A 21,008-nucleotide genomic window follows, 5' to 3' on the forward strand; every position below is an offset into this window, starting at 1 on the left:
CATTGGCTGGAATGTATTGAACCCGTTAAGTCATTGGTTACAATGCTGCAGTCTTTTGCAGTTTATCACCCAAACATTCATTTGGAAACTGCTCTGGGTTACACCATGGGTCAGAGTGCAGGCCTTCTTTGATACAAACTACTGATACCATAGCTCCCAACTACTCAAATAGTTACTTAGAGCATTTGTAGAGCTTAGTTGGTTAATTTCCTAGATAGCAGCTGAGCACTGAGGAAAGTTCCCTTCAGGACATGATGCTGTGAGGTAATTGCAGCTATGCCCTGCTGCAGATTCCTGATCCACGTGGTGGTTCCCAGAGCCCACAGATGATGCCACAGGTAATTCAGAGTCCAGCATGATCTTACTTGGCCAAACTTCAGTTTCAAAGTACCATGTAGAAATTACAAAAGGAAAATAACTGTTTTGCAGTGTACAGTACTTCCCTGGGAAATATCCTGGGAAACGTCCCTTTGCTCCCTTGCCTTTGTGTGCCCTGCACTCAGGCAGAATGGCTCTGCTAGACCCCTTTACACAAGTACAAGCAGTGGCTGATCCCAGCTCACTGTCAGTGCTTCATAAAGATGTGTCTGAACACTTGCCAGTTCTTGTTCCCAGACTTTTCTGCCTAATGTGGACCAAACATCACTGGAGTGTCCACATCAACCTTGCCCAGCTCTTGGCCATCAGTGATCTCCTGGTAGAGGTGAAGGATGAAGTGACAGAACTTCCATCAGACACCAGCTCCTTGGCTGTGCCTTTATGTACAGTGTGTGATCCATCAGCATTCACATGTCCTCAAACTCAGCTTCCTCTTGCCGTCCCAGGCAGCACCGCACCGCCAGACAACACAATAAGACAGTTGTGTTTGATATATTGAATGCTGTGCTGCCTCACTCGTCTCAGGGTTATCTGCAGCAGTGGCTAAATGTTTGATTATGTATTGTGCTTATTAGATCAAAATTTAACCTGGAAACACATAAACTCCAAATGTTATTTGTAATTAAAACCAAACTAAGGGAATGAGGAAAAAAAAACAAAACAGATCAGGATGGGGATGCATGGAGTGCCTCATTTCTCGTGGTTTGTGCTTGTGTCCTCAAGCTGCAGTCCCAGGTAGGGGAAGGAAGGTGCTTCTCCGTGAACTGCTCGGAAAAGGCAAAGGAACAGGCACTGCAGGTCCTGAAGCACTTCAACGTTCACGTGACGCTGGCGGACATCTTCAGCCGCTGCCAGGTAGGACAGGGGCTGTCCTAGCAGGGCTGTGCTCGCTCCTGAACGCCCCAGTGGGCGCTGCCTCTGCTCTCGGGGTTCTGCGCTCGTGGGCTGTGCTTGGTTCCCAGGGTTAATGCTTGAACTGTGGCAATGTTGTGCAAAGCTGCGAGTTTTGAGCTTGCTGGCATCCACCAGAGGTGCTGATGGGGTCAGAAGAGCAGAGGCACTGCACCTGCAATTTGCTTGAAACTGCTGCTTTCTGATTTTTGGGCTTGTGTTTTGGCCTTGGCTGTCACAGTTACATTCTCTTTGTTCCTGTGTTCACTGTCTAGGACACATGCTGTTATAATAATAAACCATGTTTAATTATGGCTCTGTGATTCTGATAACACTTAATTACTTTAATAGAAGGAATTTTTTTAGGACCATTTTATTTCAGAAGCAATTAGGTTAATTCATGTCCATGCTGGTTGATGACTTCAGATTGTATTTGGCACCGAATATCTGCAGGTTCTTTTTAAGAAGAAGTGTTAATTGTTCACATCTCCATCCCTTCCAATTTCCCTCTTGTATTTGTTACAGTAACACGCCACAACCCATCCCTTTCAAACTTGTAATACAAACCAAATTGCAGCTTCACCATCTCTCACCTTATCAGCATTCAAAGAGAGAAAAAGAAGAAACTGCAAAAGCTGGCTGGAAAAGGAGCTCTCTCCTAAGAGTAAACAAGCCAACAAAGCCTGGCTCCGTGCCTTTCAGTCGAGCTAGCAGGGGCTCCTGGCCCCGTGCAGCTGCACACGTTCTGTAGGAGCAGCAGTGACTCCTGGGCAGAGAGCAATATCTGCAGGTACCCAGTGCTGGGTGTTGAAACCATATGTGTAACCTATAGCAAAAGTGAGAGTTGTCCATATGTGCAGGTTGTCTGTAAGATGAGAATGATGTAACAGCACACAGATGGGATCAGCACAGCGTGGGCCAATGGGCTGATCCTACTAAATGTGTGTGCTCAGATGTAAGATAGTGAGCGCATTCAGTCTTGTGGTTTTGTTGTTCTGAGAACAGATCTCAGTTGTTACGTAGTGACCTGCTGGCTTTTTTGCTATTTAGGAAAGACAACTTATGGATTCTCTGATTCCCTGAGATCCCAGACGTGTGAGTGTTCTTCCTGGTGGTTGCTGAAATGCCACATGAATAAACACACTAAAAAAAATGTGTGCTGTCTGTAATAAATGTGGCAGGCTTTGCAGAATCCAGTCTAAAACCGACCCCTCATGCATGATCTGGAGTCTGGAACTGCTTAACTGTGCGGCATTTTTAGTACGTGCTGTCTTAGTTTACAATATAAATAAGGGTAATCAATCTGGATAGGAATATATACGGACAGTTCTCTTACTTCCAGGAGAAATGCCTTCCTGTAAATTGTGGTGGTAGAACAGCTGCATGTTTTATACTGCTAGGCATGGGAAGATGCTATTATTTGTCAGACTGCTCTGTGTACTGAATCATGTATTTGCCTGCATTTTAGGATTTGGTGTTTCGGAGCTGATTTTGTTCAGCTGTCCTTTGCGGCCTGTGCACGTTTCATTGCCGTCATGCTGTTGCCCTGGGGGTGAATCCTGCATTCTGCAGCTGTCTCCCTGCAGACACCCACCCTGTGCAGTGTACGGGAAGAGCTGGAGTTGGAGGGCTAAGCAGGTCGGGGTGTTAATGCCTAATTGCTGCCTGAAAAAATAGGAAATTTCTGCTCTTTAAAGGGTCCTCAGGGCTCGCTGTGGACAACAGAGACCTCAGTGCTTCATCTTCAGGTTTTCTTAAAGGCATCCTAATTCTCTGCAAACTGAGCAAAGCTAATTGTACTTAATCAGGTTGGAGGCTCCCAAGCTCCCAGTTTCTGGTTTCTAACCAGGATACAGGCCTCAGGGCTTGAGTTCTGCCACCTCCTCACAGAAATGTGCATTGCTAATGGCTGGCTGAGACCTTGGGCTGTCCCTGGAGCAGGGGAGAGCAGCGAGCAGGTTTGCCTTGCAGGAACACCAAGAGCACAAGGTGCTCAGGCCACAGCGGTTCGTGGCCAAGAGATGGCACAGCTCCACTCACCAGCTCTGGAGGTTCATTATCAGCTTCAATCACCCCACGTAGATAAGGGTTTGCTGCGTGTCACAGGAAGCAGTGTGGCATCCTGCCTGCCTCTCTCTGTCTCATGGAGCAAGGGCTTACTTTGTCTCTTGAGCTTCTCCTGCAAATGATTGGAATGAATATGTCAGCAAATGTTGTTGCTGTAACAATTAATGCATGTAGTGTGGAGCAGAAGGTAAGACTAGCTCACAATTCAACACTGTACCCGGGATTGCTGTAAAATATATTTCCCATGCCTGATCCCTCAGTGAGGATGGACGGTGTCCATTTTGCAGATATAGAGAGAGGGCTGGCTTTGTAACCCTGCCAAAACACCATTTTCTGTCAGAGCAATGGCAAATCGCAGTTACCTCTGTCTGACTTCTCTCAGCAAGTACAAGGAGAATGTTATCCGTGTGCATCTCACCATCTCTGCCTTCTGCAGTACAGTTGCTCTGCTCAAAAGCCCCAGGAGCAGAGGTGCCATCAGCAGAGCTGGGTGCAGCCTTCCTGGTGTGCCCATCACACACATCCCTCGTGCGCTGTGTCTTGGAGCTCCATGGTGCTCGTGGAGAGCCACCTGTGCCCAGCAGCCTCAGCCATGGCTCCTGTTATCCTCAGTAAGGAAAATTTTAGGGGACTAGAGCAGAGATAAAGTGAAATATGTCCTTTTATAAGATGCCAAAAAGCCTCAAGATGTTATGTGCTTCATTAGCTTCAAAATCTTTGAAATAAACCTCTTCATCTATCAGAAATGCAGATATGCACATTCAGTTATCTCTTATACACCTTTTCTTCTTTTCCAGTAGCCAGAAGTCACCCTTTCAGGATGCAAACCGGAGTCCCGCAGGGCTGTGTGGAGCTGCTGGGGGCTGTAAGCAGCATTAGGGCATCTGCCAAATTGCCTCGAGTGGAGGGTCAGCCCTTGGCAGCACAGAGGTTTTCAGGCACCTTGCGTTTGAGGAAAGGTTGGTGTCTGCTAACGAAGGCATCCAAGAGGACGGCTGTGTTTCGGGGGCAGATGTGGGACAGCTGGGTTGTTTTACCTGGGGTTTGACATTTGGCACTTTAAGTGGTCTGTCCATGCACAGACTCTTGGAAACAAATGTGCTGTTGGCAGACATGGCCTGGATGACTGACTCGCCTTCTCCCATCTTGCTTTCTGTGCTGTCTCACTGAGTGGGGTCAGGCTGCCTCTGCTGACCCCAAGTGTGGGCAGTGCCTCTGTTGTGAGCTTCAGCCACGAACGGGCTGAGGGTTGGCACAGGGCTGGCTGCGGGTGCCAGTGAGACAGCACTTCTACAAGAACAGCACAGACGTGGAGGGACTGCAAGCGAGCAGCACTGCTCTGTGCAGACTGAAATCAGGTTGTTGGCTTTAAATCTTTTTATCGTTGATGGCTTTAAATCTTTTTATCGCCAGCGTTTGTCACAGTGGTTCAAGGGGAAAACAGTGTGTGCAGTGTTGGAGAGGCTGATAAATCCTTCCTGATACAGAAGATCCCATCGTTAAAGGTTTGTAACTGCTGCAGTTCTCGCAGGTTTGAAGCACCAAAAGGAGATTCTGAACCAGGAGGGCCTGTCTGTCATCCCCTGTGACCTGTGGGTGTAACAGGGTGTAGCTGAGCTCTGAGGTTTGGGGGATTCTTCTGAGCTCATCTCTCACAATGGGCACGGGAGGAGCAACAGCTGCCCCTCACCTTTGGGGTGACTCTGTGGCTGCTCCTGCTCCAGAGCGGGGACCCCCCGAGCAATGATACCCAATGCAATGGGATCTGCACCTACAATGCTATGAGGTCTGCATCTACGTGAAGTTTTGAGGCTTTCCTGCAAGCAAAAACAGTTATATCACCTGCAAAAAAAAGTGTGCAGGGAACAGAACACCTCATGCTCCAAGTGCAGTTTCTGCAGCCGGACAGCCCTGCATTTGTTGTAGGATTATCTACAAGTTCTAATAGGTTGTTTCTTTCACTTCGCTGGACACTCTGATCCTAAATAAGCAAATGACATCACCTATTCTGATGTCCTGTTTAACTTGTGACCTCAGCCCGAGCCCCACAGGATGTGAGAGATAACTGCTTTATTTCATTGTCTGTAGATCTGATACGTTTTTTCTCTCCCCCATTCCCTGCTCTTTCAGTTCCGCAGCCGCTCACCCCGGCCCTTCAGTGAGGTGTTCACATGGGATCAGGAGTAGGTGAGGGGAGGGGGGGAGGAGAGGAAACCACCTTCTTTTTTATTTTTTTTTCTTTTTAAATGAGGTGCAAAAGTGTTATAACAGTTACAGCAAAGGTTGCTGGTTTTTTGTGGTTAAGGTAACGAGTTTCAGTGCTGCAAAGCTCATCATGTGCAAACTGATTTACACAGTGAGCCTCGTTCGGAGCAATCCATTTAGCAGGGACAAAGAGAAAGTCCTTATGATTAGATGAAAAACTCGGTGCTTGGGGCACTTTGCAAGAACCTTTGAAGCTGGCCTGGGAACTCTGGCAATATTAGTTGATAATTAGTAATATAGATCCCTCAAGCTGTTGTTTAGGTTGAAAATGTGCACATCTCTCATGAGCCTCTGTCACACCAATCTGATCAGCAGGCTCTTTTGTTCCTTTTATGTGGGTTGCTCTGTCGGTCCAGATGATGATGAGAACTCCCAGACATCATCTTTCTCACTAACTTGTGAGCCAAGCAGCTCTCTCTCTGCTCTGTCATGTCATGGAAGTGGGACCGGGGCAATTTTGTTTTGTGGTCACCTTTCTTGGCCTGGACAACAGTCATTTCATTCTTTTCAGTGTAACAGTTGTGCTTCCCTGTACGCCAGGGAAACAGAATTTAAAGGCTACGTATTTCATAAACTATTACTGCCCTAAGAGACAGCAAGAGATTTGTCTCAGGAGTTGCTCAGGACAAAAAGCATCTGCAGCTGAAATGGGACTAAGAGATCATCAGAGAATTTTAAAGGTGCTGGTGGTTAGATCCCACCTTTCAGTTTGAGATGCCTTCTGCTGACAGAACACAGTGTCCTGTTGGCTTCCTGTCTGCCCTGACATCTCTCTGGGAAGGGACGTGTCGCCATTGAAGTGCCTGCCTCTAAAGGGCAGCACGCACAGGGTTCTGTAGACTTGGGAGCACTGAGAAAGAATATTGTTCCTAAGCCCTTTGTGGTTTAATAAAAGGTTCATCCCTACGATGCGATTTGTCAGCACCTACAGGTCAGGACAACCTGTGAATAACAGCACCTGTGGTTTCCCCAGATGTGCGAGCTGCTCGCTGATCACCAGCTCTTAACCTGAAATGAAAGCACAGCCCTGTGCTACCCACAACGTGGGCTGTGATTTCTTGGTTCAGTGTGTGATTGTTCAACACAAAGAGTAAGGCCCTCTTAATCTTTTTGTTTATCCTGGGCTTGGCAATTTAGATGTAATCTGCAACTTGCGCTGCTTAGATGCTGGTCAGGAAGCACAGCTGGTATTATTCTGCCTCTACAGACATTGTTGAAGGAGTGAATTGATCTCGAAAGGTGCTTGTCCCTGGGCCTGTCTGAATGTGAGCATTCAGTGCTGAATGCACCTAGCTGTGCAGCAGCAGTGCTCCATTCAGACGGATGTGGCTTTTTCTGTTTGGAGTGGCTCTATGCAACAGTTGTTCAATAGTTCTGGGGCTGGCGATAATTTATTGTAGCAAATTGTGCTCCTTCCGAGTCTCAAGATTTTTATTTGCTGATCTCTGAGGCTTTATAACTGACAGTGAGGGCTGCAGCAAGCAGTCAGCATTGCGGGCAGGAAGGGTGGGCTTGCCAGGGCTGGGTGCTGTGGGCAGATCCCCATGCGGGGCTCCAGCAGGAGCACGGCTGGCTGCCCACCCTGCATGCCCCGACCTGCAGGTGCCCAGCAGCCCTCCCAGCCTTCACTGCCAGGATTTATGTAGCTTTGGTGGGAAAATGATGGATTTAGCTGTGCTGTGCTGATGATAGAAGGGGGTCATGTGGAGCATACTGCAGGGGATGACCCCCATGTGCCAGCACCACCATGAGATAGCAAGGGGCACCAGCACAGCACGCAAGTGCACACAGCAGAGCCCTGCACAACTCCCAGCCTGTAGCTTGCCTAGCTCTGTGTTACCGTCTGTGTAAAGCTCAGAGCCCCCTGAAAGCAAGGCTCGGCTGGGCCTAATTCTCAGCAGTGAGCCTGGACAGTAGTGCCTGGTTCCCACAGACTGTACACTTCCCTGCCAAGATTTCAGTATCTTCAGAAATTCAGTGGAGCATGAAGGTCACAGCAAGGGAAGAATGACAGCCTGAGACTTTTTTCCCCCTTTCAGCAGCTAGGAGCAGACTGTTGTCTCTCTCACATGTTGACTGTTTTCATAGGGTTAGCGTGAAAGTTTATGTTTTACACAGACCAGTGGAAGTCAGATATGGGAATGCAGCAGATCAGCTGTGTTTCTTCAAGGAAGACGGTCTCATGTTGCAGACTTGCTTTCTCAGTGTCTGCAAAGGCTTGATTTCCAGTGAAATTTCCTTTACAGATTTTTGTCTGTAGGCTCTTTTTGTGGATATATGTGAGACTGCACCCAAGGTTTTGGTTTGTGTGTTTATTTCCTTTCTCTCTTTTTGCTTGCAAAGCTGCAGACGAATATTAAACTTCAGGGGGAAAAGAGTTGTCAATTTTTCATGGTGTTATGCATTACACTGCTCAGAATGATGATGCCAAACAAGCTATTAGAGGTCAAACCTCAGCTGACAGCAAATGTTTTCTTTTGAGGAAATCATCCTTATTCCTGGGAACCAGCTTTGTTCTCCTGTGCTAAATGCGAGAAAGGTATGAATGTGTGTTTTTTCCTGGAGGGCAACACTAGCAGGAAAAATGCTGGTTTTAGCCAGTAGAAACAGAACAAGCAAACAACGACTGGCAGTGAAAACAGCACTTGTATTTAGACTAGCACAGAAAAGAAGAAACAGTGTGGTACAGAGTAAACGTCCCTTTATGCAGCTCTGTGCAAGGCTCTTTCTTCCTCGCGTGGATTTGGACGGCTCGGGAAGTGCATTGGTCAGCAGTGATGATGGTGCACTGGGAGAAAGTAATGAAAGGTCAGCGGGTGACAGTGATGGAGTGACTGCAGGGAAAACATGGCACTCTCTGGAGAAGGCAGTGACACAGCTATAACTCCCAAGCGTCCCGAAGAAACCGTCCCCATGTTTTCTCTCAAATGTCATGAGAAAACAAGAGATTTGTAGCCAATTTAAGTTCTGTTGGTTTCCAGTCCCCTGTGCCTCCTGAGGTCAGAGTTCAGTGTATTGACTGTGTCAAGAAGTCAAAATTCCCATGTTTTATACACTGTAGTGTTTCTCCTCCTTTTTGACATTGGTGCCCTTATCATGCTTGTTGTTTGTGTGTCACAGTAAGCATCGGGTGTCCAGCTCTTGGTCTTTGAATGGCTGTATATTTATTCTGGTGGGTTCTCAGGATAATAATCCTACATGTAGGACAGCACTACAAGTAATAAGTCTCGTGATTTGAGATATCTCATACCTTGAAAGTAAGAGAATGTCCAAGTTCTTGTTTTCACATTGAAGTAACCAGCTGCAGTAGAGGATTGGGTGATGTGGATTGATTTGAACTCACTCAAAAGGCCTCCAGGGCTTTATTTTCACCTCGTGGATCAAGGTGATGGAATAGTAGTGGTCAGGAGCCCTTCTAAGTGGATGTGGACCATGGCACATGCAATATCATACTAATGGTTTCCCAGTTCCCACTGAGGATGCTGCACGAATTCTTGTCCCATCGTTTCAAATGGAATAGAAGATCTTCTGTGCCTTTCAGGAGGAATGAACAGCTTTGCAGTCATCCACGATTTTATTCTGCCTGGGCAGCTGCTAACACTGGCTGCAGACCTTTCTTTTCTCTGGAAGAACATGTAATCTCTAGGCATTTTTGAAGCTTTCATTTGAGTCAGCATTATACACTGAGGTACACATACTTGACCTCACTGTAGAATTTGCCAGATCTGTAATTACTTGACAGCGTTTATCTGAAGACCTTTAGGCGTTAAACTGTGTAACTTCCTATTGGCATCAATTAAAACATATCGCTTCTACGTGGTATTGGTTACATGAGAAGACACCACACAGCAAATGAAACCATACGTCTGTGGACCCCTGTGGGATATGGTTCGTGATTTCCTGTTTCGTCTGCTTCTGTGAAGGTATTTTCAGCCAGAAGCAGCTAATTATGAGGATGGGAAGCAATAACAGTGAGTTTGGGGCTTTCCAGGACCTTGTTCCCAAAGCTGCACACAGTCTAAATAACTTACGTGATGTAAGTAGAGGCCACTTTGTGCTTATATTAACTTCTTTGCCCAGGTTAATTCACTGTTTCAGAAACAGAAGCAGGTACAGCAGTATGCTGGTGAAATGTGAAAACAGAAACAGAAAGCTTTCAGATGATTTTTTAATTCTTACCTTACGTCAGTCTTGAAGAGGATGATATTTTGCACCCATACTGTGTGCCACGAGCCAACCCAGGATTTTGCTTTAGCTGGTATGGATGCTGTTTTTGATTTGGTTGTTTATAAGAGGCTTAGGATAAATTTATCTCATTCTTCCCCCAGGAAAGCAACAGAAGACATTTGGTATCACCAAGAGCTTTGTAGTGAGCTTACCTGAGAGGGTGCTGACCTGGAAAATGTCTCATGGCAGCACACATGGCACCCCTGAACCCTCTGACTTCCTGGCAGTGGGAATGGTAGCTCAGGGGGAGAATGACAGCATAGGAGTTTTGGCAAAGATAGAAAATAGAACAGTCAGGGAACGGTTCTTGTGAGTCATTATGCTTTCTCTGGAGAAGTGGATTTAGATGATTTACCTCTCTTAATTCGAGATATGCAGTCTGAGTTGGTCGTCCATTTGATCCAGGAAGGGCTGGGGCAAGATGCAAGTGAAAACCAGTTTTTCACTCATCCTCAACATCCTCTATGCTCCCAGCCCTCTCACCTGGCATTCCTCTTTGTGGGTCCCAGTGGACCTGTATCTTCAGTGATGCAGGAGAATGTCATATGTTTATGATGAGCACGGCCGGGTTTATTTCCCCTTACTGTAACTGTGATGACAGTCAGCTGAGTCCAGCCCAAGGCTGTCTTGCTGCCAGGAGAGTGGCCCAGCATCTCTTGGTTCCTGAGCACTTTTCTTTAATGTTTGCAGCTCCTGCTTGGGGAGGGAGCATGTGGGGAGCCAGGTGCTGAGAACAGTCCAGCTGAAGTGGGCCTGAGGCTCCATCTGAAGCTAGGTTAGGCACAAGGAGCAAATTCTGGCCCTGTTGTACCACCAGCATGGATCCCTCCAACTCTGGCAGCCAGTTCCTGATGCTGTCGCACTGCTATAGCCTGGGGCATGACATTGAAGTGGCATGGACAGACGACTAATCTCTGCAGCTATTAAGTTTTTAATTTAACTGTCTAAAATCATGGACTTTAAAGAAGGGGAGATCGTGGAGCTGGGTCACGCAGGAGGAAATGAGCTGGTGGTTGGAAAGAGGAAGCTGGTGACAGAGGAGTTAGATGAGGAACATGGTTCCCTACAAACAGGGTCATGTGAATGGCTGCTTGGTGACAGGATGGAGTGATCGATGCGCAAGGATAATAGGTCACTGAGGAGTCAGCGTGAAAGCTGAAGCCTCACAGAATGTGTAGGACACAGCAGAAAAGAAAGTTAAAAAGACATCAAGTAAAGCCAGAGCACTTCTTGCACACCAGCCAGGCTCACAGCTCTAGTTAGTGCGCATCGCTGGGCTTTGCGCACACCAACCTGTGAATGTGTGAGTCAGGCACTTGGTGGTGATTGTGCTTCTCTCTGAGCTGCCCCCGGGCTGAGCCCCTGCTCTCAGGAGTGAGCCCATCCCCGGGGTCTGCTCGCCTCGGCTGCCTTCCCCGGAGCGGGGCTGCCTGGGATCAGCAGCATTTCGTGGCATTTGCTGGAGGGCTCAGATTACCCCAGTGAAAATAATCAGTTATGCAAAGTTACGCTGTTTGGATTGGGTTTCTTCTGTGTGACCAGCGAGGTGTGAAAGTCAATCTACTCCGCAAACCCTGAGGGCACCTTCTGTGTGCTGCCTCGGTGTGATCTCTCCGGGGTTCGGCTGTTGGAAGAGAAAAGCTGCCCCTGAGTCCCGTTCAAAGGAGCGCAGGCGGCTGGGGCTGAGCTGTGGGTTTGGGATGAGGTGCAGGGCCGTGGTTCCTGCTGGCCATGGGCTGTATCCATGAGGGCTGGAGGTGTGCAGCCAGGGTGTCCGTGGTCCCCTGTGTGCATTTCTCTTCACAGACTCATCATTGCAGCCTGTGTGTTAAGTGACAGTGTGCTTAGGAAGCTCTCATCGCTAGGAGAAGGCCTTCCTACAGCAGGAATGTTTTGTGGCATCCACCTCTTTTCATCACCACGTTCCATGTCTGCCCGGTACTCCTCAGATTTGGGGTGTCGATGCAAGAGCAGTAGCAGGAAAGTGGACAGCCCCTCCCCGTGCGTCCCCACTGCGGTGCATCGCTGCCCAGAGGGACATGGGCTGTCCCCAGGTTCGGCTGGTGGGTGACAGTGGTGATGTCATGGAGCACTCAGGTAAGCACGAGGGACAGCCCCAGCGCTGCTGCCTTGGCCAGGTACTGCAGACACTATTCCGGACAGCAGCACATGCATATTTAAATCGGCCTCAATTTATGCTGCTGCTGATCTGTGACTTACCACAGTATCATTCATATTCAGCTTTAGTGCCAAAAGCAATACTCAGCTGCTTTCTTATTTCTTAAGGAAAAATACCTCTTTAGGGTTTCTTTGAAGTCCCCACCCCTGAAAATTCCCACTATATTGTCATCATTGTTACTGTTAACAGCCCCTGCCAGTACCAGGAGCCTTTCCTGACAGATATCTCCGCGGGGGCTTTGTCAAATGCTGCAATTCAGCCCTCCACTATAGACAGTTTTAAATGGCTAATGACGGGCCTCCCGGGGGATTTCTGCCAAACTCTGAAAGACCTCCCAGGTTTAGAAGTGGCAGGGTGTCCTTTCCCTGGGGCCAGCCGCAGGAGGAATGCACGCAGTCAGATTCTCCTACCGAAGCTGCATCAGCCTGCTTATTTTTGCAGTTGCAAAGACTCATCCATGCGTACACAGCCGGTTGCTTAGCAGAGGAGAGATAGCTGTGTCAGTAGAGGACATGGAATAAAAAAGGCCAAACCTCCAGAGGAAAAAGTTCCCGCTGGTAGAGGTGTTACTGCATTTTAACATTGAAAACATCTTTGTTTGAAAGGAGCAGAAAAATCTAGAATCATAGAATGAGTCGTTTGAGTTGGAAGGGACCTTAAAGGCCGTCCGGTCTGACTGCAGTGAGTGGGGACATCCTCGGCTCCATCGGGTGCTCAGAGCCTGGGCCGAAGGGCTCTGAAACGTTAGGCCAGGTTTCTGTCAGAGGCAGCACAAGGCCCGTTCCTCCCTGGTGTGTGCGAATGAGATAGTGATACTTAGGGGAGAAAAATAGGAATGCGAATGATGTCTAAATGAGCTGGACACCTGCATGCTATTTTCTGAAGAGACAGAACAACACTTGAGGAGCAGTGAGGACCTGATGGAAACAGATCCCAGACCCTTCTGCCCATGATTTCAGGAGTCTCAGGTTGGTGCAGGCTGGCACAGCAGCCAGCCAACGCCGAGCCTCTGCCCTGCTGCAGTCCTGCCCCTCTGACATCCTCATCCCGACACAAGTGCTGGCTGAGCAGCAGGGCCGAGCTGACCTCAGCCGGAGCGGAACTGTCGCAGCCAGGTGGGTGATTTTAACCCAGCTCCATTCCCAGCCCGGCTGGTGGCACAGCTGCCCAGATGTGCAGGTGTGAGGGCTCAGCCTCCACTGTGTCAGGGCAGCTCACACTGGACAAAGCCCTCGTGAGCCAGCATCTGGCAGAGCTCCGACTGGCGTTCTGACAGCCATGCTCTGTCCCGTCGCAGCTTGGACATGGCTGGAGCAGTGCAACAGGCAGGAGGCTCTCTGAAGGTGACTTACCCTGGCCCACTGGATGAAGTCCTCCGCTTCTCAGCCCTGCCCCTAGCTTAACAACCACTAATTTTGGACCATATTGGCAGTAGGAAATCCAGTTCGAATCAGATATGCAGTTGACCTTCAGATATATAAATGAAGAGCACAGTCAGGGGGCCCTTGTTCCCATGCAGACACAAGCTATACTGTTTTGATCAGTGTGTAGCTAATGTGCACCTCTCTGCGTTTTTGCGTCACGGCTGAGTATGGTTCGTGGTTTCTGAGTGTGCTTCTCAATTTACGCATAGCGAAAAAGGCTCTTCTCAGAGATTAGCAAATGAGTTCCCTGGAGAGTCTGCTAGAATTGGTTCATTCCTTGTCCTTGTGAAACCTTTTCTCTTTCTAAAGTAATCAAAATTAATACTTGCTGATTTTATCAAAATGATCTTAGGGTTTTCACCTGAGGGGTAGCTACCATCTCTCAGTGATTCTGTGCCTTTAACTGGGCTGCTGTTACACAGAGCAGTTGAAGCTTCATTTAGCCTGAATGAAAAACGTAATGTGTGTTGCTGGAGAGAGGAAACTGGTAGTGGATGATTTACTTGGCATGCCCTGCAGCAAGGAGGGTATAAATGAACACAGAGAGCACTGAGACCTGAACCAGAGGAAATGCACGAAGCCTTGGGGTGACCTTATGGAAATTCCTACTGATGAGACTTCACTGCGCTCATGTTGTCAGGAGGGGTAAAGATCAAAATAACGCCAGCCTTGAAATGCTCTACGTGATGCATATGAGTGCAATGTTAGGCAGAGCTGAAAGCCACCCCGGCTCCGTGTGATCAGCCCGGCATGCAGGGGCTGCTCCTGCTCGTGCTGTGGTGCCTGGGGCTGGTGCCTGCTCGTCCCGATGGCCTGTGCCAAAACTGCCTCTACTTCAATGCCTGTGAAAACCGATGTGTTTCCGCCCGAGGTGCCCTCAGATGCTCGCAGCCTGCAGACCCGCACACGGCTGCGTTGGTCCAGCTCCTTGATTTCTGCACGGAGACAGAAATCCCATGAGGAGAAGCAGAGCAGCAGGAGGGGTCGCCGAGCTGTGCCCTTCTCACTGAGGCTGGTTCCCGACGTGAGGCCGTGTGGGCATATGTTCAGTGTGACAGTGTCGGAAACTGACACAGAGACTGTCAAGACCAAATTCCTGTGCTGTTTTTAGAGCTTGAGATTTTGTCCTCTGTGCTTGTGTTCAGCTCTAGGATTTGTTCTCCTCGTTCGTACTAATAGATCTGTGATGGTGTGGTCATGTATGCATCGAGAGAAAGGAACAAGTGCTCATTTCTGTGACAGCTGCTCATCGCTGCTACTGATCCCTGAGCTCTTTGCTTCTCCGAGCTGGTATTTTCCAGCATTTGCGCAGTGAGGTACCCAGATGCACTGAACATCTGTGAAATGCTGGCTGCTGAAGTCTCCTGAGCTTCATTCAAAATACCAGATTAATTGATTTACTTAGATTCATAAACAGCAGTGGAGAGCGGGAGGCTCTGACCCAGTGAGAAACTGCGGATGTGGCTCTGAACAGCAGGCTAATGAAGATGAAAAACCTCCCCTGTCCAGAGTAATCCAAACACAGCCTTACATATTAGTCTGTTGGCCCAAGTGCAGCTGTTTGTCTTTTCATTAATCTGAAGCTGGAGCGGAACCCAGAGAAGCAGAGGGGACAGTGACAGCAGGGACAGCGAGGAGGTGCAGAGGTGGCTTGATGGCAGCAGTGCCACCACGGCCCAGGGGCCGTGCTCCCATGGCAGAGCCGTGCGGAGCAAGAAGCCCGGCATCTTCCCTTCAGAGGGAAGCTGGAAAATCATCCTTGTGTTTAAAGTTCCCATGGCTGCAGTTTGAATTTGGCACACAGTTGGCCACGGGGTTATCTGAGGTCATGTACTCAAATAGTTGTAGATAAAACAAGGGCCTGTTTGGATTGGAAATCTCCAGAGGGCTTTTCCTTTGCGCGAGGGTAAATGATATTGCAAGAGGACGTGAGCCAAAATAAAGATTCGGCTCCGTATGCAGTAGCTCAGTAAAATAAAATGAGCAATGGAAAAAAAAAAGAAAAGAAAAAGAAAAGAAGAAATTAAAAAAAAAAAGAGGGAGAGGGGGTGGAAAACGACTGTTTTCATTACGTTATTTTCTGGAGGTGCTGTGAGATGGAGAAATTACAGCCAAGAGGAGGTAGCCCTGCAGCGCAGCACAGCCAGCTCAGCACTGCAGCTCTGCGCGGCGGGTCAGCCCCGTTCCCACCTGCTGTGGGTCCAGCATGCAGCACCAGCCCCAACACCTCTGCTGCTGCTTCCAGAGACCCCTACCAGCCAGGGCAGAGGTACAGAGGGAGAAGTTAATGGGTTTTAAAAGTTAAAGAGAGAATCGGATTCTTTTTTACTCTTCCATGGGCCCTTGGGCTTTTATGGGAAACTATTTACTCACCACTTAATGGAAGACTGCAGAGCAGAGCACATTTGGACAAGAAATGTGATTCAGTACTTTTCCAAGTTGCCATTAGAGCAAAGCATGTGCTTGCAGCAACAGCTCTCTTCTTTGCTTGTTGCCTGCTACAACAATCTTTATGACTTCCCAGCCTTGTTTTTATACAAATTATTGAAATTCAAAAGCAAAATGACAAAGCTGGGGAGAAAATTAGGCCTTTGGGGGCTTTCTGTCTTCCTGCAGCGTGCTCAGATGCAGTGCTGACGGATGCTGCTGTAAAAGCATCTCTCAACAGGTATTGAAAAAATAAGATGAGATGGAGAGAGAAGGCTGGAGGAAAAGATGTTCTCTGTCCTTCATTATAGGCTGGGGCTCCAGGAACTGGGTAAACCAAATGGGGACTGGCTTTCCTCCTGGGGCCACAATGTCCTTCCCATTTGCAGGCTGCCGTGGGGCCACCTCAAGGAGCACAGACCTGCATGGCCCCAGGGGTTTGTCCCTGAGAGCTGGAAGCACTTGTTTGAATGCAGACTTCATTTCAGCCTAGCAGTTGTCTGAAGAAGGCTTGCAGCTTTCTTATGCTTGTGCATTATGTTGTTTTTAAGACTCCTTGCTGAGGAATTCCAGATGTGAATGCTTCATTGGTGGCTGTGGACCTGAGGAACCCATCTCCCACCACCTTTAATGGCATTGGTGGATCCTCCTCCTGTGGGCTGCTGACAAGAGCTCAGCTCTGCTGACAAATCTTTACGTGTCCATTAGGGTTTGCTCAAGATGTTCATAGGAGACTATGGGAGTTTGAATCCATCATTTGTTTAATTTCTGTCTTCTCGGATGGGAACAACAGACATATTTGGTTTTCTGGTGCAGATATCTTCACAATTCAGATTCTGCTAGAGTACGACTAAAATGTATATTTACATTCTCTCTGTTAGGCTGGCTTATTAGTAGGGAAGGAGTCATGAAAAGGTCATGTACTCACCAGGATTCATTTTTAGAAAGGGAACAAACCTCTATGCATATCTCTTTGGAGCACTGGCCCTGCTTTTCTCCTTATAGGGACTATTTAATAATGGCAACACTGTGGTTTTTCAGCTTTTGGAGACATACAGCATCATTCCCAAAATGTTGTAGTCAGTGCCACCAAGGGGGTTTCTCTTTGAGTATCCTGTGTTGCTGCAAGGTGCATAGACGACTTGAAAGGGCTCTAAACATGAAGAGAGTAGGTTTAGGTATTAGGAGGACATTCTTTACTGTGAGGGTGGTGAGAAACTGGAGCAGATTGCCTAGTGAGGCTGTGGATGACTCCTCCCTGGGAGCATTCGAGACCAGTCTGGGAGGGGCTGTGAGCAACCTGGTCTGGTGGGAGGTGTCCCTGCCTATAGCAGGGGGTTGGAATGAGATGCTCTTACACAGTTTGGTCGTTCCAACACAGTCCGTTCTATGGTTCTACGTTACTATGGCTTTCCATATCTCGTAGACATAGTGTTTCTTAATGTGCTTACAGCATGTTTTTTGTGCTTAACTCCCATGACAAGCTCCTATTCAAGTGCTTTAGGTCTATGGTATTCTAGCAGAAGCACTCCTGACCTGCTGGGTTTCTTTCCTGGGAAAAAAAACAGCAAGGCCTCACCGAGCAGAGATGGGAGGACCTGGTGCCTGTGTGGGTCCCTATGGGGGTACACAGACCAGTATAAAAATGGCATCTTCTTCACAGAAGGTCTGAGAGCAAACCCCATCTGAGTGGTTGTGAAAGAGGAGCAATGCATTACCCTGGGTTGTGCCCAGGGTGGCCTATCCCTGTGCCAACTCGGAGAGGACAGAGGGTGACTGCTGTGACAGCAGCAGTGCCCTTCCAGCAGGAAGCCAGCCAGGTTAGTGGTTAGTTTGGGATTTTGTTCTTCTTTTCTTAAGTTCTTTGTAGGAATATGAACTCGTTGTCTTGTTATTGCTGTGCCATGTGCCTTTGATCGCATACCAGAAGCATTGAGGCTGAATTTGCTGCATTGTCACACTGCAGCCCAACGCTCACTTATCTCCCGTGGGCAACAGTCCATTTGAAAAAAAAACACACCTGAGTTTAGCAGGATTATTCTTCTGGCTCAAAAGAAACTGAGGACTCAACAGAAGTAAATGCCAAGGTTTGAAATCCTGAGAGTACAGGGGAGAAATTTGTCACCCGAAGGTTCTGTGTGATTTACCATCTGGCAGTTTTATGATGGTGACATTTTGCATTTTTTCCTCCAGTGGTAGAGCAAAAATTAATCAGAAACGCTGTGGAAGGCCAACTGTGTTATGGTTATCATAGCAGGAGTGCAGGAGGAGGCTTGTCATCGTGGCAGCCTTGGAGCAAATTTGCTGAGGCATTCAACTGCCTCGAAATCTCCTCTAGAGAACTGCTGCGTTTTTGGTCGTGGGTCACTTGTGCTAATTTGGCATCTCTTTTAGAGCAATTTACATTTTTCTTTCAGCACAAACACTTACCCTCTCCAGTAATGAGAACACTCCTGTGCTTGGGTTTGGGGGTGGTGGTGAAAGTAGTTCAAATCTGAAGGGAGGCAGCTGTTCTCCTTGGCTCTCCAGCGCGTCTCAGGCATTTGTTGAGCCTACAGAGGAAACACATTCTTAAAGCCTGTGTCAGGAAACCAGCTCCTAAGGCAGAAAAGTCGTGTGAATTTTCAGTGTTCCTGTACGACCTATAATTTGTTACAGCACTGCGGGTGCTACAGTTCGTTTGCGGTGTGCGTTAGCGAGGCCCCAGTGGGATGTATGCTGCAGCACATCGAGCAGATTTTACTCTGATGTTACGGGGATGAATCAGAAGCTGCTGCACAAGAAGGCATGGTGGTGCCATGTGGTTGCTGGTGCGCAGCAGTGTCCTCCTGACCTGAGCACAGCCTGTGGCTCTGAGCATGCACTGCCTGGGAAACTGGGGCTTTTTCCAATGCCATACAAGTGAGATTGTTCCTAAAATTTTGGAGCATGAAATGTGTGAAGTAAAGCTCAGCTCCTGCTCTGTCTGGTGTGTCCCAGCGTTGTAAGAACTGCAACTGTTGTCACTGAGCTGCTTGATGCTGATGGGCTGGAGGGCTCTGGAAGGGCAGTTTGTTGGTGAGAAAAGGAGATGGTGGGACTGAACGTGGCCCAGCTTCTTGAATAACCATCACAGACCTCCTGTCTGTGCCAGCAAGCTTTGATTTTAGGTTTAAAGTAAAAGAACATGATTCAGATAGGTCCTTCAAGGCTAGGTAACATTTTTCCAATACATAAAAGTGCAAAACAGCCACTTCCCAGGAGGAGAAGACCTCTGGCAGGGGGATTATTTGTGTGTTGCTTGTCCAAGTGACAATGATGAAACGTTTCGCAGCAGGCCCACTCCCTCGTTAGAGATTTGAGCCTCCGCTTTGAAGTTCCATATCCAGCTGGAAACTTGCACAAACCTTTGGGCCAAGAGCTGTTTTTTTTCCCTGAAATAATTTGTATCAATGCTTTGGTGTAATCTATGATTCTTCCCCTTTCTTCTGTTTGAATACAGAAACTTTTAACTCTTCTTCATACCAAATATGGATCATTTGGAGACACATAACGTAGTAATGTGTCAGAAATCCTTTGTCCTTCTGCAACTATGGAATATTTTAAATAAAGCTTTGAACTGCAGCCCTCATGTTTAGCCGTGCACTGGCTTGGCAGCTCTGGATCTGGGTGCAGTTGCAGATCTGAAGGGAACGCTCTGCTTTGTGCACATGGTGAGCTCAGGGCATGCAGGACTGCTCTGCATGCACTCTCTGTGGTTGTCTTTTCTCTGCAGCAATGAGTGTGTAAGAAGAAAAGATGATGTGCTTGGAGCAGCCATGTGAGTACATCTGTTCCTTTTCTCGAAAACGCATTCCCAAGGCACCCAGGAGGAATGAGCAGCCTCGAGGTCAGCTCTGGGCTGTGCTGCAGGCAGACCTGCTGGTGGTGGCCATTGGCCCTGAGGTCCAGCGTGCACCTGGACTCTGGATTTCCCTCTCTGGTGCTGGAAGACGTTAACGCTGTTCATGTGTGGCCCATGGAGCACAGTGTGTGCTCAGTGCTACTGCTGTTGTGTTCCAGCAGGCCAGGGTGGGTGCTGGGTGGATGTGTCCTGCTTGGTGCTGGGTGGATGTGTCCTGCTTTCAGGGATGCTTGGTAAAGGTTTTTAGAAAGCATTTCCACGGAAGAAAGTCCTGTCTCATCATCTTTCCCCTCCACCCCCAGTCACAAGCATCTTTGTATAGCCCTTCCCTGTCGCTGTTTTCCCATGGCAAGAAGTGCCTAGTTCAGAAAGCATCAGCCCCGAGCCCTTTGATCTTTTCTTTCTCAAGAGAAAAAAGATTAAAAAGAGACAAGAAGTTAAGGATTTGTGAGGGGGAACGGAACATGAATAGCAAATTCTGCTGCAGAGGTCACCTCCCCCCGGCTTTCTTCCTGTGTGATCAGAGGACAGGCAGGGTGGAAGGGTGCTGAGTGGGTCTATTGGGGAATCCAGGGAGGAGGGGAGTAAATTGGGGGCAAAGAAGTGGGGGTGGAGTGGAAAGCCCTTCAAAAGGAACAATGCTTGCAGGCTTCTGCATTGTTAGGCGGCCTTTTACAGAGAGTGCCATGAATACAGGTTATAAATTCTTTGGCCATTGAGAGAGCTCTCCAAACCTGACTCCATCCTGCACTAAACCGGGCCTGAGCCCTATCAGTTGCATAGCAATGAATTCATTTACATCTGGATAGTTAATCTCCAATTCAGTTGACAGTTTATCTCACCCTTGGAAGAGCGAGCAATGCCTGTTCTATTGTGTGGAAGCAAGTCTATGATCATCAGCTAGGCTAGCACTTCTCCTTTGTGCGCAGCAAAGATAAGAAGGGTGGCTGTTGGTATCTCGCTTATGAAAGATGCAGTTATTACCCCAAGCTGTGTGATTCTGCTTGGCTTTCACTTGACATCCTTCCCATTTTCACCCTTTGCCTCTTCGATGTGGAAATGCCATTTAACCATATCAGTGACTGATGATACTCCAGCTGAAGTGCTGCTTTTCTAGCATGGGTGGTATGGATGGATTATTTGCCCAAGCCAGAACTATTTGGTTTGTTCACACTGTTTGGGTTGTTTTGCACTGTTCTTTATCACTGGGTATTTTGTACAGCTCTCGCAGGGAGGACGTGCTGCTGTTGCTGCAGCTTGGCTCAGC

General features: G+C 48.1%; 1 protein-coding gene across 6 annotated transcripts in view; it reads left to right on the forward strand.

The window, feature by feature from the left end:
- The window catches only part of EXD3 (exonuclease 3'-5' domain containing 3), a 161,671-nt gene that overhangs the window by 63,625 nt on the left and 77,038 nt on the right, over nucleotides 1-21,008 (forward strand). For 5 of the 6 annotated variants that reach the window (XM_065737731.1, XM_065737732.1, XM_065737728.1 and 2 more), the window contains exon 17: nucleotides 1,102-1,233. The exons of the other annotated variant lie outside the window; for it this stretch is intronic. In XM_065737731.1, the coding sequence (XP_065593803.1) occupies nucleotides 1,102-1,233 (132 nt within the window). The remainder of the gene's footprint in view (nucleotides 1-1,101; nucleotides 1,234-21,008) is intronic. 6 annotated transcript variants of the gene reach the window in all.

Source organism: Cyrtonyx montezumae, unplaced genomic scaffold, assembly GCF_038088225.1.
Source record: "Cyrtonyx montezumae isolate F1298 unplaced genomic scaffold, pur_monq_1.0 scaffold_20, whole genome shotgun sequence".
Lineage (NCBI taxonomy): Eukaryota > Metazoa > Chordata > Aves > Galliformes > Odontophoridae > Cyrtonyx > Cyrtonyx montezumae.